Raw genomic sequence first — 20,110 nt, 5'->3', positions numbered from 1 at the left:
AAATGTTGAGTTGGATCTTGGAGACGGCATGAAGCTGGAAGGTGTGAAAACATTTTGCTACCGAGGAGACATGCTGAATGGAGAAGGTGGATCAGACTCGGCAACGGTTACTGGAGTGAGATGTGCATGGAAGAAGTTTCGGGAACTGAGTGGGGGGTTGACGAGGAGGGGAGTGTCGTTGAAGCTGAAAAGAAAGGTTTATGCTGCATGTGCGAGACGTGTTATGATTTATGGGAGCGAGACATGGGTAATGAACGTAGAGCAGCAACGAAGGCTGGAAAGGGTGGAAATGCGAATGATTCGGTGGATGTGCGGAACATCGTTGCAAGAGAGGAAGACAAATGATGAATTGTGAAAGATGATGGGAATATAGCCTGTGATTGATGCTGTGAAGAGAAACAGGTTGAGATGGTTTGGTCATGTGTTGAGGAAGGATGAAAGTGACTAGTTGAGAAGAGTGATGGAAATGAATGTCGAAGGCAGTAGAGGACGGGGAACACCAAGAAAGAATTCGCTAAAGATGGTGGAAGAAGAAATGCAGGCAAGGGGGTTGACAAGGGGAGATGCATAAAATAGGGGAAAATGGAGAAGATTGTCATGGGGCACGCAAGGCCATCCCCCGCTCTAGCATGGAAAATGGCCTTAAAATGCCCGTTGTTGTTGTTGTTTACGCTCACTTTGCTCTTTAGAATTCACTTCCATACCGGTGGGCATGCAATGCTCTGCAAAGATCAACTTACGAATAGTGATTTTACCTGTTACCTCTATTGGCATGGTTCTTGCAAAATGTTAAGTTAAAGGGCCAATCATGTGAAATGTCGAAATGGTGCATCACAGTCAGGATCCTCCATGTATTCCAAGAAAGTCTCTGAATTTGCATGTATGATTGAACGGTGGGTTGGTTTGTTCGTATCCTTTTTCATGGAAGCACAGTTTGCGAAAAACGAAATGACTATCTGACCTTGTGATTCTCTGTTTATTTATTTATGCTATAAATAATCCAGTTTGTGATCAGCAAGGTTACTTAAAATGAAGCTCGATTGTGAGAACACAGTTATAGACTGAGGTGACATTAAAAAGTTCAGAACAATGAAGTTGGACAACTGTGATAAGATGTTGCATTCATATCCACAGCAGCAGCACAAACAGACAAACAACTCTGCCTTGTTTCAGTAGCAGTTTCCTGCTTTCAATACAGTGTATCCAATCATTTCACAAGTTATAACAACCTCACACTACTTTATAAAGTACATCAAAATAACCAGAAAATGGAGTTTCTATCAGAATTCCATTGCCATCACTTGAATATATCGTTACATGCAGGGAAAATTGTGACGGAGGGAGACGTGCCTGGGCACACAAAAGAAAGAAAGAAGGAACGAGAATAGGAAAGATTGAGAACAAAGAGAAAGGATGAAGTTGGGTGCAACGTGCAACCGTTACTTTGGAATTGGCGAGAAAGAACCGCCCGTGTGCGGTACGATAAAACTTTTTACGTGTCTTGGTGACGTCCCATTTGAGCGCAATCTCCATGCCAGTGTGGTTTCACTTGAGGCTGGCGAGCAGCATGTCCTGCCGGTGCTGGTAAGATACCAACTTCTCATCAACCCCCAACATAGACTCGACGGATTTCTGAGAAATGTGAATGTTGGGTGCATTTTTGGGGAAAAGTCGGGAACCTCACTTTTTAACATAATTAGGTTATGCTGAATTCGATTAACCCGTTCCCAAGCCGAATTTTGAGGTTTTGACCTTCTAATTAGCATAAACAAAATGGCCACCAAATTGCCATTTTTGGACAATTTCTTTGAACAAGCATTTATCTCTCTATATTTATATAAAAGAAAGTTTTTGTTTGTTTGTCTGCGCAAGCTAATCTCCTGAACGGTGAAAGATAGGAGGAAACCTCGAATACAAAAAATGTCGGGACGGGCCCCGGGAAGGTTTTAGCTTAGGTGGCGAGGCCGGTCGAGGCCCACCTCGGCCAAGCTGGGCCCATTTCACAATTAAAAGCTGAGCTGAATTATAGTAGTCAATCTTCTTCGGCCACAAGTAAAAGCTGAATTATGGTAGTAAATTCATTCAAAAAGAACCAAAAATGTCGGGACAGGCCCAGGGAAGGTTATAGGCTAGGTGGCGAGGTCTTGTCGAGGCCGCGTCAGCCGAGCTGGGCCCATTTCACAATTAAAAGCTGAGCTGAATTACAGTAGTCATTCTTCTACGGCCGCGAGTAAAAGCTGAATTATAGTAGTAAATTCATTCAAAAAGAACCAGAAATGTCAGGACGGGCCCCGGGAAGGTTATAGGCTAGGTGGTGAGGCCGCGTCAGCCGAGCTGCTCCCATTTCACAATTAAAAGCTGAGCTGAATTGTAATAGTCAATCGTCCCCGGCCACGAGTAAAAGCTGAATTATCGTCGTAAATTCCTTCAAAAATAACCCGGGCAACGCCGGGTGCTTTCAGCTAATATATCATGTATATACATGCAGCTCTTTTACTTTAACTTTACAACTTTTACCCCCAAAATGCACCTAGAAGCTTATACATGCCCTTTTTTCATAAATCCGTCGAGTCTATATTATGGTTGGTGACATATTGAAAGAGACATTCAAACCGATATTGAAATTGGACACTATAAAATGGGAAATGCTTTTAATAAGACAATGTTTCATACAACCATTTATTCTAAAATTAAGTATACAGTACATGGCCATGAAGCACAAACATTCAGGAATGTCACACATGTTGTTTTGCCAAACTACATCAAATTCATACAAGGGGTCTGATCATCACACTGTTGCTGACAGGCACACATTGATGTGCACCTCAACTCTGAAAAGCGACATTTGCAGCGTCGAGTCTTGCATTGCTTCTGGCACGCACAACAAATCATCTCGAGGCAACTTTCTGGGATTGGACTCGGTGACATCAGAAGAGGCTGCATCACCACGCCGCCATCTCATTTCCACAGGTGCAGGAAGGTCAGGTACGGCACAATGAGTATTTCTCTATACCATGGCTCGATAGTGCACTCGCATCAAATGGAAATTAAGAGCATCACTTGTCGGTGACATTGCTTCTGGTTTACCAGTCTTGGAGAACAACATATGTCGTGCTGAATCAACAGAGGTTGTTCTGTGCACATTATATATTCTGCAGACGAACGCTTCTGCAGATTTGATCATCTCCTCTGTGAGTTCACCAATGCCAAAGTTCTTCAGCAGTTTATTTAAAACTAAAAAAAACCCCTCAAAATTCGGCTTGGGAACCGGGTTAATCGAATTCAGCACATCCTAATTATGTTAAAAAGTGAGATTCCCAAATTTTACTCAATAATGCACCTGGAAGCTTATACATGGCCTTTTTCCATAAATCCGTCTAGTCTATGAGCTCGACACTGCAGGTATGCCCAGCAGGTACCTCAATTTGTACCTTTGAGAATTTAATCCAGTTGATCACGTCGAATCTCCTCCATTTCACCAAACTCACAAGTGGTGGAAAGTTCACACAAGGCCGCAATGTATCGAATGATGGTCTCATCAGGTCTCTGAGCTCTCTGGCGGAATTTGTAACAAGGAAGTAGTTCTCCAACATTTTCCTCCATGTCGAGATTGGAAGAGGAGGTTCCCCCATGCAGAGCAGAAATGGAACAGGTAAGGGAACGGAAGCCACAATCCTTTGTTGTGTTTGTGAATTAATCAGACCCGGACCACAGGAGTACAAGCTGTACAATAACCAGGCTTCACTTGATCACCACCGCCATTTCTCCTTGTCTTCTTTCTCCTCAACTCCTTTATCCGCCCCCTCCACTCACCAGCGCCCTCTGGTGTCCAAAGTCACCTGAGCTTTCACATCATCAATGTAACAAGCATTCTGAGTATTGCGCTGCAATACATGTCCCCTGCCAAAGTTCAAAGTGCCATAACTTTGTCAAAAATGTTCGAATATGCAAATTTATGCACGGTTGATGCTGCTTTTCAAACTTGATCTGAGGTATGCTGAGACACGTGTGTCACGCCTCACCTCGTTGATAAGCCCGCAAGGTCGCTCCGTGGAGCGGCCTGCACGTATTGCACTTTGTGAATTATATAAATTATTACCAACTCACGGTCTCAGGTACTAGCGATTCAAGAGATATCTTTTTTTTTTCTTTTTTTTTTCGTTTAATTAACGATATCTGCCAAACCACGTGCCCTATCGCAAATTCCAAAAGGACATTTTAGTGCTGAACAGATCTCTGAAGTTTCTCCTCGATTGGATCAAAAATGAGGGAGGAGCTCTGTTTTAAAGGTTCATGCTTAAAAACGTCATAACTCTGAAACCATGTGACGCATGACGTCATGCTAGGTAACTTTTTTGTTCGTCATGGGTATGCGATTCTGCTGCAAAGTTTGGCCTTGATCTGTTCAGCCGTTGCAGAGAAAAAGGGGTTTTCGTGTTTTCACGAAAAACAATATGGCGGCCGAACCATGTGACCTGTGACGTCATAATTACCATTAAAATATTCTACAGATCGAGTCCCTCCTATGGTGAAAATTTTATCTCAATCGGTCCTATTATTGCAGAGAAATTGTTTTTTAAAGGAAATTAAAACTTAAAATGGCACCGAGTTAAGGATCATCAGAATTATCAGAATTCCCAAAGTTCAAAGTGCCATAACTTTGTCAAAAATGATCGAAACGTCGTGAAGTTCGAACTTGATCTGTAACTTATCATGAGGAAACCATGTGCCAAGTTTGAAATCATTAGCTTTAAGCGTTTAGAAAAAAAGTCCGGAAAACTGTTCTTTGCGTGACGGACTGACGGACTGACGGACGGAGGGACGGAGGGACGGCGTGCAAACCTATCGTCCCCTCCGGCGTACACCGGTAGGGGACTAATAACAGGACACAACAGTCGGGTTTGTGGTTGGGGTTGGTGTTCTGCAAGGCAAGGCGTCATGCATTGGGTCATTGGGTTGAGATTTCTTGATGTTCTTATTCATTTGTAAGGATTCGTATGTGAAGACCGAGAAACGGGGTTTTCAAAGAGGACGCAGCTGCATTCATCAGCCTTGGGTTCAATCACAATCTTGGTAACGATCCAGCCCCGTGCACCACACACTGCTCGTCCTGCTCAAGTCCAACAACTTCACGCCCATCCCACGCGTCACACTCCTCCGTCACATCTGGAAGTCCCAGACCCTCGCACATTCATCTGTGTGTGTGTGTGTGTGTGTGTGTGTGTGTGTGTGTGTGTGTGTATCGTGCAAGCTCAACTGGTCCATTCTCCCTCTAACCTCCTCCACATCAGACCGATTTTGTTCCTCAAGTTTAACGTAAAAATCTAAAACAAGAATCGCGGGTTTCATCCCAATCCGAGTGATTCTGATCAATCACAGGAACATTAAACTTGTTTTTCACTTCCGTTAAAATCCGAATCACGTGGTTCGACACGTTGAATTGAGGGTCATGGACCAAGACTCTACGACCTGCGCCCACGACCCAAGATCGAGATCCTCGGACTCCATGTCGTGTATTGATGGAGGGAACATCGTGGGTCCGGGAGGGGATGCTGGGATCTCCGGGTTCAGGATCGTGGACGTTCAGAATGTTCGTGTTGGAGATGCCGAGCCGGACCAGGTACCAGGTACGAGGTTCACCTTGCAGTTGCAGGGGATATCAATTTATGACGTACCGTAAACTGGGGGCTACTTTGAACATTTTTTTTCTTTCCCATAGAACCCTGGCTAATGTAATAAATATACCTCACTCCTTTCATTACTCAAATAGGGGGACTGAATGAAGCTAATGATAGCATGCATCAAAACTGCTTAGCTGTGCATATAAATTTATATTTTAAAGAAATTAGGTGTTCACAGTAACCCCGCGAATGGGGCTACTTTGAATCTGTGTGAATTTGCTATACATAGTCAAAGGAACCCCTCTGTTGGGGTGTCATTGAACGCTATAACTGTTTAAAAAAATAAAATGAATCAAAAACAACATTTCAGAAAACTTTTTTAAAATAATACCAGTACTGGATATCAATTTTGGATTGTGAAAAATTTGAAAATCGGCATAATGAGGAATATGACACCATTTTATCATAAAACTTCCGTTAACAATGATATTACTTGTATTGCGCTTTACCAAGGCAATACAATCACAAGAAACATGTGAAATTACAGTGATGCGGTTCCAATAGTGAAGAACAAATCGACGGAATGGACGGTGCAAAATAACCCTTTGTATAGAGGTCATATCACATTGGGGTATGTGTCCCCACCCTCCCCTCCTACTGCATTTTAAAGTTTTGCAGTTCCTCCGCATTGAATGTAAGTCCACCCCTTCTTTCCTCTTTTGGGGGACTCAGCAGTCTAACCAACTGGTTTACAGTAACATTACCCCCATCGGGTACGGATGGCCAAACAAATTTATTGTCAACTTTCTTCGATGACCTCATGAACTTCATAGTGCATTCATCTTCATCGACTATCACTAATTTGGCCACATAAAATTTGACAGAAGTTTTCACTTGGAATTTTACAACATAATAGTTGCCAATGGATGGTACCATGTCATCTGGCAGGACTTCCTCTTCAGACTCGATGCTATCACTTATCTGATCCTCGCTTTCTTCTACTTCGCTTGATTCTGTCTCTGCGTCATCAATGCTGCCATCATCACTCTGTGACCCATGACTGATTATGTCATCGATGGCATTGCTGGTTGGTTCCTGTAAGTCCTCTGCACTTATGCTTTTCCCCGGCTCTACAGATATTTTCTTCCTTCTCTTTTTGGGGGGATCTTGCTGGTCTCCAACCCCACGCATATTCTTCAGAATCCCTACGACTACTTCTGACACCGTCGTAGGTATGGCAGCATCATTTTCGTCACTGTCTGGTAGCCGCTTAATAACCCCGTGTCCGAGAGTGGGGTGACGCTTCATGAAATCATTTGCCCAATCAAATGATGGAAAATTATTGTGGAACTGCGCCACCATTCTCCCTTGTTTTTCCAGATGGGAATGTGCCAACATCCGGAGGTCTTTTAAATCATATGGAAATCCCCAATCGGTGACAATCTTCAAATGATCGGCAAAAGCCTGCTCCTCTTCAATAGCGAATACTGTAGGATGTCCGGGTTTTTTGGTATGTTTTCCCTTGAGTTTATTGTGCAGTGTTCCCGCTGGAATGTTGAATGATTTGTGTGCCTCTCTTTGGCTCATTGTGCCTTGCTCCACTGCACGGACTGCCATATGTAGTTGCTCAGTTGTGTAGTTGCGGTACTGCCTGGAACCTTCAACCCGTTTGTCCGTTCGGATCATGTTTTACCAGATCGGATACCTGAAAATGAACACGTGTAGGGTGAGGTATAGAATACAGACTTTAATATAATATTTGTGCTTACAGACATCCAAAGAACAGCTTTACATTTGTCAATCAATGTATTATTTCCTTGGTGTTACACGATTTTCTATTACCGGGGTTACTTTGAACACGTTCAAAATAACCCCGATTGTGACGAAAACATGCATGGGTAATGGTCAATTGACCCCTGTGATCCTATACCCAAACCATATTGACTAAGATTTGGTACCCCAATAGAGTAATTATTACTTAATATTATGTTAGTATTTTAGGAAAAAATGAGTTATACTTACAAGTCAGGAGGTGAAAGTTTAAGACAGTTTGCTGCATACCATGTGCTCAGCATGAGGTGTCGGCCATTTTGAATCGGGCTTGGTCAATATCATTAATGTCCACATTTTTAATAACTAGGGCATGCCCGTACTATATATATATCGAAAATTATATCCCCCCCCCCCTCTATTTACATGAAATGGTTTGGTCCATTCGCAAAGCCAAAGCGAACGGCTTGCGAGTACGGTGACAATCCCCCCCTCTATTTACATGAAATGGTTTGGTCCAAAGCGAACGGCTTGCGAGTACGGTGACAATCCCCCCCCTCTATTTACATGAAATGGTTTGGTCCAAAGCGAACGGCTTGCGAGTACGGTGACAATCCCCCCCCCCCCCTCTATTTACATGAAATGGTTTGGTCCAAAGCGAACGGCTTGCGGAGTTTGGTAAAGAAATCGCCATAGCTCGGTAACTACTTCTCCGATTAATATGAAACCTTGAAAAGGCACATCCTCAGGTCCCCAGCAATATACCTGGCAAGTTTCAAGTATATCGGACCCGTGGTTGTCGAGAAACAGCGGTCACAGACACACAGACAAACACACACACACACAGAGATTACTGGAATTATAGATAGACTAGGGCATTGCCCGTACGTGGGTGCCCGTTCCTTGCCCAAAAAAAACAAAAACGCTACCCGTACGCTCTACCCCGCCCGTACGCCCGTAAACAAAAAATAACAACGCTCTTCGCTTCCGCCCTTCGCTCTGACTGAATTGGGAGAAATAATGCGCATAAGAAATCGAATTACGTACCGTAATGGCGGTCAGCTCGTAACGCGCACACTGTCCGGAAGTTCGCATATCGCATATCTATCTATCTATCTATTAATGCCCATTTATTCAATTATCGCCAACGTATTTTGGCTTTTTGCAATTTAAGCGCAAGGAAAAGTAGAAAGAGAAGAGGGGAAAAAAGAAAAGCCTTGCCTTGCTGCAAACAGCTGCTGCAAACAACAACAACATGGAAGGCTGCACTGTCCGGAAGTTGGCATATCGCAGTTACGATTATTTTAGTGTTAATGGCCAATTATTCAATTAGCGCCAACGTATTTTGGCTGTTTGCAATTTAATCGCAAGGAAAAGTAGAAAGAGAAGAGGGAAAAAAAGAAAAGCCTTGCATTAACGCATTAACGCTTGCATTGCATTAACGGTTCGGCACACGTGATAGCTCGCTGCTCTCTGATTGGTTGAAGCGTTTTTTGGACATAGCTCGGTAGGTACTTGTCCGATTAATTACAAACCTTGAAAAGGCACATCCTCGGGTCCCCAGCAATATACCTGGCAAGTTTCAAGTATATCGGACCCGTGGTTGTCGAGAAACAGCGGTCACAGACACACAGACAGACACACAGAGATTGCTGGAATTATAGATAGATAAACAAACACAAAATCAATTAAACTAAACAATATCTTGTTTTATTTAAAACTTTTCTATTATTAACTAAGTATATCAGAAATCATTTTCTTACGTGTGTGTTCAAAGTAGCCCTGTGATTCAAAGTAGCCCCAGTTTACGGTAATCATGCATTAATATTCCCAATTAATCCCACTTAGTGGAATCGGCCCGACGAGTTTTCTTCTCTACATTCCTCGATCGAGAACATTCCATCTTGTCCCTCTCCAGCTCCACCTTCCTCTTCTTCTGCAATTTACCTTCTGCGAACTTTATCCATGTCAAAGGCAGATCTGACCAGATATCTAAAGCACACGTGTCCAAAATGGATATTCATGAATAAAGTTTCTTCTTCACCACCTGATACCATTCGGATTCCCAGGGACGCAGGGGAGCCAGCCCAAAGAGGAGAGCTGCACTCCATCAAGCCGTGGATGAAGGCCTTGTAGCACATATATATATTGTATATATATATATATTGTGTGTGTGTATAGTTATCAGATTTCTTCCCCTCGTGAAGAGTCCTTCCTGTCCTCTCCATCACCTTGATATTCCGAAGATGCCTGCAAGGTGTTTACCTGGTTTTCTCCACCTTATAAATAATATTTTCACCTTCTGAGTCTCAACTTCTCACACGACCCTCTCAATGCTTCCTGACGAGCGTTTTCCATTCGTTTCTGTGTCTTGTTTTTTCACCCTGCTTCTTTGAAGGCCGTTTCTTCAGACATGTTGAAAACGTGGTTATTTTGATTGATTTTCCATTGTTAACTCAACTGGACTATGTCCAGCTGAGTTTTTGTCGACACCCAGTGTCCGTCGTCTGTCTGTCTGTCCGTCGTCTGTAAACAATTCGACGTCTACGCTCTAAAAGTCACAAATATTGATCAAATTTGATGAAAATTGTTATGCAGCATCTCTAAGACATAAACTAGTTTGGGATTGCATTTGGGCGTTGCACGCCCAAAAATGGGCGCAGCAGGGCGGCCATATTGAAAAATCAATTTTTGTCAATCTGGTACTTCCTAATGTAGCTAGAAGGCTGAAACTTGGTGTGTAGACAGTATGTAACAAACCTCAACACATATCTTACGGGCTTTGACGATGTCCGAAAAATTACCTCGTCGTGACCTATGACATGACTTGACCCATAAACATCAGTTTGGACGACGTCCAAGCTCTAAAAGTCACAAATACTGACCAAATTTGATGAAACTTGTGCCTTTTGCCACTTAAAGATATTTGAAAATATATAGTTTGTGGTTCTATTACGCATATTCTAACCATATTGATATAGACCAGTTGAGTTCAGGTTCCCTGGAACCTCTAGTTTAATGTTATTTTGTACTTTGTTCAGGGCAGCTTATGTTTCTCTGCAGAATATATTATGGTGGTGAAGATGGAACCAGAATCTCCAGATGATTCTCTCTCACAAGGTAAGAATCCCCGCACGTGGTAAGGTAAGAATCCCCGCACGTGTCACCGCACGTGACAAAGCCGAATGCCTCAACTCTGTGTTTGCCTCAAAATCTTGTGTCCCAAACCCATCTCTCTCTGTTCCCACCTTTCCCAGTCGAACCCAACTGCTCCTGGACTCTGTGTCCTTCTCTCCTGACAAGGTGGAGAAGTTTTTGTCAAACCTCGACTCTGATTCTGCAACTGGACCAGACGGCATCAGCCCACGGGTCCTAAAATCCTGCTCTGCCGTTCCATCTCACCCTCTGTTATTTTCACCCTCTCTTTTGCTTAAGGTCATCTGCCAGCATCTTGGAAATCAGCAAACATTACCGCTTTACACAAAAAATGTGCAAAAACAGATCCTTGCAACTACAGACCAATCAGCCTGCTTCCAATTATCAGCAAAGTCATGGAATCCATCATTGCTTCGGATATCAAATGCTTCCTCTTCTCCAATGGCTCGATCTCCGATCATCAATTTGGATTCAGACCAGGTCATTCTACTCTGGACATGTTGCTTCTGCTGTCTCAACAATGGATGGAGGTCCTCAATGCCAAACAGGAAATCAGAGCTGTCTCACTTGACATATCACGTGCCTTCGATACGGTCTGGCACCCAGCTCTGCTCACCAAACTCTCCTCCTATGGTATCCATGGAAATCTCCACTCATGGCTTGCGGACTTCCTCTCTGGTCGTAGGCAACATGTGGCCCTGAATGGATTTCTCTCATCTCCCCTTCCTGTTCTGGCTGGAGTTCGCCAAGGTAATGTTCTGGGCCCTGTGCTATTTCTGGTCTTCATCAATGATCTCTCCGACTCTCTGGAAAATCCTCTCGATCTCTTTGCTGATGACTCCACTATCTGTCGCTCCATTCCTCATCCCTCATCCCTCAGATCGGCAGTCTGCAGCCTCCTCACTCTCTGCAGACCTGGACAAAATCACAGACTGGTCAAACAAGTGGAACATGTCTTTCAATCCTGACAAATCCCACACTCTTACTATGTCTCTCCGAAATGTCCGAATGGAAAACCCTCCCATCTACTTTCTCAACAATCCTCTCCAAGAAGTTCTGTCGCTCAAGCTTTTGGGTCTCACTATCTGCCATCATCTTTCTTGGGATAACCACATTTCCAAGCTGGCCTCCAAAGCCAGTCGCCGACTGGGCATCCTCCGTCGTGCGAAGTCCTTCCTTGGCACACCTGAGCTCCTCACCACATACAAGGCTTTCATCCGCAGCTCAATGGAATACTGTTCCCCCCTCTGGGGTCCTGCTCCTGCCTCACACCTAGCTCGGCTTCAGGCTGTTGAAACCAAAGCTTTCAGAATCATTGGAATCTCCTGCGATGAAGCTAACTCCGAGGGCCTTTCACTCACTCACCGCAGGCAGGTTGGTGGTCTTTCTGTCTTCTACCGACTCCGCTCCGACCTTGCTCCCCCAGCTCTCTTTGTGCTCTGTCCCCCTAATATTCCTACAGGTCGCACACGATCTGCCAGCAACCCTCTGATGGTTAAACTGCCAAAATCTAGACTCTTTGCTCACCTTCACTCTTTCATTCCCCTTTTCTCCCGCCTCTGGAACAAAATCCCCCACTCCCTTCAATCCCACTCCTCCCTCCAGGTCTTTCAAACAGCTGTTCACCACCATCTCTTATCTTCCCCCATCCAAAACCTTGATCTTTTCTACCCCCGCTAATTCACCCCAGATACACTTTTTTTGAAATTCCAAATTCTTTCCTGGAAGTTTCCTGGAATGTGTTTTATACCTCTCACACCTCCCCCCAAGCCCTCCCCCTCCCACAGTGTTGATGTGTTTTATACCTCTCCCACCTCCCCCCCAAGTCCTCCCCCTCCCACATATCTCTCGATGTCCTTGCTCTCAAATGTTGTGTGTGTGTCCTTCCCCCTCTCTCCCCATCTTGTGTTCCGCTCCCCTTATTTTGTGTTTTATGTGTCAGTTGCCTTTTTGTGTGATTAATGTTCGCTCTTTCACGAGCCTCGATCTTGTATGTAATAATAACAAACAAACAAAAAAAACCTTTTTTATTTCAACAATTTTTCAACAACAATTCAATATTTCAACAGCTCAATGCTGAACACAACCTGTATTCAATGATCAAGTTCCTCATCTAGGCTAACATTGGATCTTGTGCAGGTGAAACGGCTCCAGCGGAAACAGGAAGTCTTCCTGGTAATGCCCTTCAGCCTTCAAATGGCATCCAAGTGAAGGAAAAGCTGAATGAAGATTCTCTCTCTGCACATGGTGAGTGCAATGAGGCTTGTGTTTTCAAGAATGGTTCTTCGTGATGCTTTCCTGCAATCATGTTCCATTATTTACATTTGTGAAGTCTCACGAACAGGAAGATCATTCCTGTTTTGGGGAAAGCACGGTTTATTTTCATAAATAGTTCAACCATTACTAAAATCGGCTTCAATAAACCTTACAAAAGTTTATGAGAACAGCTTTGATTGTTGTGGGATCGATTTGCTTTGCGGTGCATCCTTGGTGGTTTGGGAAGCAATTACCTCACAGATATCTCTCGGAATGGCAGCCAAGTTTATCTGGAGTGTGGTGTTTGGTTTCTGGAATGGCTGTGTAAATATTACAAGACCAGTACAATGGGTTCAAGACCCACACAATGAGAGTGATTCTTGCACCTCTTGTAGAGATGTCATTTGAAATGTCAGTTTGGATTCAAAATTGGTGTGAAGAAGAAAATCAGGAAAAGGAAACCTCAACCCTTGCTTAATCTTTATGGAGACACCTGTCAGCAATCTCGGAATGTTATCGTGATGTCTGCGACACCTTTGACTCCCATGTAGATGCTTTAATATTCTCGAACTTGTCAGTGCATCAGAGATGTTTTGCAAACCATCCAGTGCAATACTTGTGGATATCAAGTACGTAGTTGCAGAGCACTTTGTTTCAAGAGGATTGCTGTCAGTCTGTGATGTGCACCGATACTGTCCACCATGTTCTACACACATGCATACATGATCTCTATCTGAGGTTGATCTGGATGTGTGCAAGGACATCGTAGAATGTACAAGGACACCCCCACCCTTTCCCACCCACAAACATTTTGCAACCATTTTCCCCTTTTTCAGGGGTTTCTCGAATGCTCACATTCCTCCTTACAGTTCTATCCATTGTATTGCTTTCATTTCAACCCAATTGTTCCTCTTTTTGACATTTTCAATCCATGTCTTTTGAGACATCCTCTCGGCTTTCTTCCTTCTGCCATGACCTTTTGAGCTTCATCTTCTGACGTTCTTGGCAAACGATTATGTCACCAGGTCTTCTCCTTCTAAGTTATTTTTCACTCATATAAATTTTTTATGGTCTTCTTTATTGCTGAGTTCGGAATCCCTTCTATTAGACACAATCCATTCATCCATCCATCTGATCATTCTCTTCTGTTCTTCCCGATATTTCTGAGTAGTGGTGAGCAATGATTCTGATTTTGTTGATAAGAACATAAGACTCGGCCTCATTGCAGGAGATTCCAATGATCTTCAAGGCCTTGGTTTTCATGGTGTTAAGCTGAGAAAGATGTGAGGCAGACCAGAGGGGAGAGCAGTATTCCATCAAGCTGCGGATTAAGGCCTTGTAGGTGGATAACACTTTAGGTGTGCCAAGGACTTTGCAGAATGGAGGATGCCCAATCGGCGACTGGCTGCGGAGGCCAATTTAGAAATGTGGTTTGCCCAATAAATATTTTAACCAATGGTGAGACCCAAGATTGAGTGACTTACCTTATTCAGAGGATTGTTAAGAAAATAGATTGGGGGAGGGGAGGGAGGTTTAACCGATGGTCCTTTCAGAGAGAGTGTGAGAAGAGAGAGTGTGAGTGTGAGAAGAGAATGTGAGATACTTTTCTGCCCCTTCCCCCACTGGCATATAATTGTCTTGTTCGACAATATAAATTGATAACCAGGTGAAGTTTTATTTTCCTCAATCTTTTATTTTTAAGATCCATACCATTGTATTGATGCCGTTTTTACATACCTTTGATACAATTACTGACTTTTTTTGTGAACGATCTTCAGAGAAATCAACGACGATGTTCAGCAAATTTTCCTGCTCCAAGAATGTTGAAACCATCACTGAGAGATCTGTGCAGCAAGACCAGAAGAATCAATGTGCGACTCCCAAAGAATACGAAAAAAAATCTCGTCTTGACCAGGTGCACGTGACTACTGACCCTTGTGAAAAGACAGATAAGGGCACTGAATGCAATAAAGTATTGAGTTGCTCCTCAGCCCCTCAGGTGCACACCAAAAACGATGCCATGACATGCATACATACATTTGGGCAGAACTCAACTCAACAGGTACATATGAGTATCCAAACAGGAGAGGTGGATCATTTGAGACCTGGGAGGGCTCCGTTCCACCTTCTGAAATCAGCATATGAAGATAACAACCAACGGGAGGATCCACATCCGTGCCTTTTGTGCAATGAATCGTTCAGTAACATGGAAGACCGCTGCATACCCAAGGGGACCCACACTGGGGTGAATCAATATAAATGCACCTTGTGCAATAAATCATTTACACGCAGGTCAACATACAACACACATTTGCAGACACACACCAGTGAGAAGCTATATAAGTGCGACGTGTGCAGTAAATCATTTACATCGAGCTACGTTTGCCGGATACACATGAGGATACACACGGGTGAAAAGCCGTACAAGTGCATTATTTGTAATAAATCGTTCGCTCATCAGTCAACACACATCACACACTGGAGGACTCACACAGGAGAGAAACCATATAAGTGCAATGTGTGCAACGGAACATTCAGTAACAGCTCAACCCTCCAAACACATATTAGGATTCACACAGGAGAGAAACCGTATAAATGCATTTTCTGCACGAAGTCATGCAGTCAGCGCTCAGGTCTCAAGATACACATGCGAACACACACTGGTGAGAAGCCATTTTACTGCACCTTCTGCAGTAAGTCATTCAGTCAGACCGCAGGTTGCCGTATGCACATGAGGAAACACCACACTGGTGAGAAGCCATATAAGTGCAATGTGTACAATGGAACATTCAGTGAGAGCTCAAACCTCCAAAAACATGAGGATTCACACAGGAGAGAAACCGTATAAATGCATTTTCTGCATGAAGTCAGTCAGTGCACAGGTCTCCAGATACACATGTGAACACACACTGGTGAGAAGCCATTTAACTGCACCTTCTGCAGTAAGTCAATCAGTACACAGGTTGCCGGGCACCCATGAGGACTCATACTGGGGAGAAGCCGTTTATGTGCACTATTTGCAACATATCATTTATTCATAATTCAAAGTACCAAGCACACATGAGGACCCACACAGTTTGAGACATGATGACCCACACAGTTTGAGACATGAGGACCCACACAGTTTGAGACATGAGGACCCACACAGTTTGAGACATGAGGACCCACACAGTTTGAGACATGAGGACCCACACAGTTTGAGACATGAGGACCCACACAGTTTGAGACATGAGGACCCACACAGTTTGAGACATGAGGACCCACACAGTTTGAGACATGAGGACCCACACAGTGACGAAAGAGCAGGAAAAACTAAAAAAAGAGCTTCCTGGAATAGGGATCAACAAGGAAAGCTTATTGGAATGGCTAAGAAGAGGTCAAATTAATTGGGATGGAGAACATGTCATCAAAAATGCTCAAGACCAAGAACACTACATTAATACCTCAAATAAAATGGCGGAATTTAACCAATCGGACAAATACAGGTTTTGTGAGGTAGAAACAGAAAGTGCCGGTCACTTCCTTTTGGGATATAAAAAACTCGTGTCAGAACAATTGTACACAGAAAGACATGACGGCATCTGAAGAGTATAATCAACTGGTGCATCTGTAAACATTTCAACATTCGGATTCCAGAACAATCAAGCACAAACCACATCTGATTCTTGAAAATGAGCATGTAGTGCTCATGCAGAACAAGATGATCCGATCAAGCGTGGACATTGCAGGTGGAGCATTGCGTCCGAACATAGTGCTGACACACAAAAAGGAAAAATCGGCATTGTTGACTGAGGCTTCAGTTCCCAATTACTTTGGACTAAATACAGCAGGAATCAGGAAAATGACCAAATGCAAGGATCTGAAAAATGAGGTGAAGAGGACTTGGAAATTGTAGAAAGCTGAAATTGTACCAGTGATGTTCGGAACAACAAGAGTGATGAAAAATCACTCATAGAGCGACACTTGGCAAAAGAGAACAAAGCAGAATGGCACTCAGGAGAGCATCCTTTTGACCTCAAAAACAATCGGTGGTTGAATTCAGTAACCTGATATGTAAATCGTCAATCGGTTGAATTCAGCGGACAGACAAACACACAAACACAAACCGATGTGATCAACATACTTGTTAATAAAAAAAGAGCCAAGTAATAAAGAAAACGCTGAGTACTTAAAATTAATTCTGGGGAATATCACGACAACCGAGTCCTTGGAGCAAAATTATGAGAACGAAGTTTCACAATATGGTTCATAAATAATGATCCTTGACTGAAAAAGAAGGTGGAGATTTTGATTTCTTCGAGAACTTCCTCCCACAAAACAACAAGTGCTCCATGTGCAGCAAGGCCTTTATTCACATCTAAAAATGCATACGGTTCAGTGACGATCCTGAAAAATTTTTGAAACAAGATATAAGAACAACAAAACTTAACAACTTGCTCCTTGAAACATGATCCTATACCGAAGTGAAGGCAGATATTTTGGAGTCCTGTGAGGACTCCGTTCCACCTGTGAATGGAGGTACAACCAATGAGAGAAACCGTGTCGGAGTGTGAGTAGTCCATCATTTGGTTATAATTTAATCTTGGAAGGCACACCAAATATAATTATTTGGTGCATATTTGTTGAATTAACTCGAATTTGTAAGAGTTTTCATCTCAACAAATGTCCACATTGTTTATATTATTATTATTATTATTATTATTATTATTATCATGCTTGTTTACCAATTCCTTTATTTGTTCATTTTCGGAGAATAAATTTCCTGTTTGGAAAACAAAATGCTGTGAACTTTACCTGTGCAAACAAAATAATAAAAAAACTTTTACAACGTTGATTTTCTTTAATTGTCGCTGTATTTCTTGAGCATTACTCTGGACATTTTATTTTCTTTGCGCTTCTTCAAAATTGTGTTGAACAATAGAACCATTCGACATACTTGTGAACCAGAACATTTAAGAGTTATAGTTGAAATGTTAAAAATAAGACGAATAATTTGCACCAAAACATCCTAATATTCAAAACTTGTGGAGATTGCAGTGAAGGATGGGTGATGAGAGGGAATGGGATTTGATTGGATGTGAAGGAAAAGAACAGCAACAATCATGACAGTCCCCAATAAATGGAGATGACAACAATTGAAAAATGTTTTTCCGATATGTGGCGGCGGCAGCTTTTCCAAACTTCTTCGAGTGATCTTCCAAAGTTAAGTAAACCATTTCGGATTTGTTTCTGTTCCCATAAATTGTTATGCACTTTGTTAGTACAGTATTGCTTGTTGGTGGTGTTGTGTGCTCATTGTCCTGTCTTTTCTATACCCGTTTGGTTCTTTTGATCTTGTGTGTCTGTCTCGGCTCTTGCATTGACTTGTTTTTTTTGCCCAAGCTGGCAACATGCTCTCATAACTTGTTTTGCTTTCCTCTGATCGTCTCTGTATCCCATTTCCCACAATCACACCAATTCCTTCCTTATACCTTCAATAAAATCAACAAAAGGGCCCTGTCCTCATCTTTAGATTATCTGTCTCGTTCTATGTTGGCCATGTGTTTGCCATTTACTCATTGCTGACCTTATATTTTGTCAAACTTGTCCTTTTCCACCCTACATCAAAACCTTTCCCTCGTTTCTTTCTTTCTTCTCAAAACGACCACAAAAATATAATGTAACGGTCGTGGGACTTCATTGACTGACGCGCTTGCCGGGGAAGAGGTCTCTGCATCCAACCGTTGGCATCTCAGACACACGACCGTTGTGAGTCAGCCTTTCAGAGATAGCCGAGCAAACCGTCACAGACTTGTTTTTTACTGCGCCATATTTGGGCGGATCCCAAACAGCCCAAATGAAAGGGTTTATCCCAAATTTTTACGAGCTATTGAGCCAGTTTCCCGATGACCACACAAGTCTCATTTACAAACAGGGTTTAATGACAAAATTGGGTGGGGAAGAAGACAAACACAACCACACATGTGGTACAACCATTGGTAGGAAATGGATTATAAATAAATACACACGTGCCCACGGATCCTCACTGGAAACTAAAAATATAGGGGTAATACTCCTGGCGCTCACCTGGTAGAATAAACAGCATACTGCACTGACTAAAGGTATTGTCACGCGGACCCTTCCGGTTAAGACCAGGGACCGCGGATGGACCAGAACGGATTTACTGGAGGCGACGACCAAACACTGATTTTGCTTATGTAGCACGGGAAGAGGAAGAAGCAGGAGCGCTTAACTGTGGAAGGGGAACGAGCTCAAACGGGCACAATATTTGCAGGGAATGGAAAATAATACAAGGGTTTATTAAAATATAAGGTAGGGACAGGTAAACGCGATACTAATTCTAAATTGGGATCCCACACACCAGACTGCAGATACGAAATGAGGGAATGAGTTACCAAAGAAACACGTTCGTCGTGTATTTGTGAAATGGTGCGTCCTTATTTGTCTTGTCGTCTTGCGTCCGTCGACCAATGTGGCTGGTGTCCTGCTCCCGCTCGTGCGCCACCAGGCTTCGAGCGATCCGCTCGCCCCGGCCTCGTCTGTTCAGCGGCACACCACGAGGTCCCTCGCTCCAAAGCACCGAGCACCGCTCCAAGCACCACGTGTCCAACGCCCTAAAAGCACCACGCGGCCCAAAGCGCTTCCAGCGATCTCCACACTAGGTCCACCGCGAGGAGAGACAGGAGAGAGAACAGCGTCTTGACGAGGAAAGCCACAGGGAGGAATGCGACTGCACCGCTAATAGCCAAGTCCAAGTGAGCTGCTGCTCCGAGCCAAGCACGTCCTTTTTATAACCTTCCCGGTGACGTCAATCTTGGCGCGCTCTCCAATCAGCGTCACGTAGATTCCCACCAGCCACCGAACCTTCCAGCGACTTCCCTCCAATGAACAACCTCCTTCTTAGTTGCGTCTTCGCGCCTCCCGCGCTGGTTGGCTGGAGGTTTACGCCTACCGCGCTGACCAATCACAGGCCTCCTGGGCATGTTGCTATGCAAGTTCGTGATGCGACCGGCGGCAGCCATCATCGGCGGTGTCCTGGACAGGTTTCCTGTCCGTTTTCTTCCAAAGTCATTGTCAGGGAAGGGAATTTAATTACAGTGTGCAACAAGTGAATCCTCTTGGATTGCGCTGAGGTTCGGGCATGGAATTTCTAGGAGGAAGTATAATTTGTATGCAATGAAAGTACATGTAATATGGGATCGAGTAAGATTTGACATATCCACTTTTGTTATTCCCGATTCCTCATTATTTCAGAGTACATAGGCATAATGAAGAATATGACAATAAAAATCAGTATACAGAATTAT

General features: G+C 43.4%; 1 protein-coding gene across 2 annotated transcripts in view; it reads left to right on the top strand.

Annotated features, from left to right (window-relative positions):
• The window catches only part of LOC137427757 (uncharacterized), a 46,596-nt gene extending 28,961 nt beyond the window's left edge, over positions 1-17,635 (top strand). The window contains exons 1-4 of one of the 2 annotated variants that reach the window (XM_068117477.2): positions 5,243-5,627; positions 10,455-10,511; positions 12,687-12,794; positions 14,582-17,635. In XM_068117477.2, coding sequence (XP_067973578.2) covers positions 5,450-5,627; positions 10,455-10,511; positions 12,687-12,794; positions 14,582-15,651 — 1,413 coding nt within the window. In that variant the 5' untranslated portion in view covers positions 5,243-5,449 and the 3' untranslated portion in view covers positions 15,652-17,635. Of the gene's footprint in view, positions 1-5,242; positions 5,628-10,454; positions 10,512-12,686; positions 12,795-14,581 lie in introns of those variants that run through there. The other variant, XM_068117476.2, reaches the window with a different exon arrangement.
• The last annotated feature ends 2,475 nt before the right edge of the window (positions 17,636-20,110 follow it).

This window comes from Myxine glutinosa, chromosome 5 (assembly GCF_964187855.1).
Source record: "Myxine glutinosa chromosome 5, kmMyxGlut1.1, whole genome shotgun sequence".
In the NCBI taxonomy this organism is placed as follows: domain Eukaryota; kingdom Metazoa; phylum Chordata; class Myxini; order Myxiniformes; family Myxinidae; genus Myxine; species Myxine glutinosa.
Note: the sequence above shows the minus strand (reverse complement) of the source record. Positions and strands in the feature narration are given on the sequence as shown.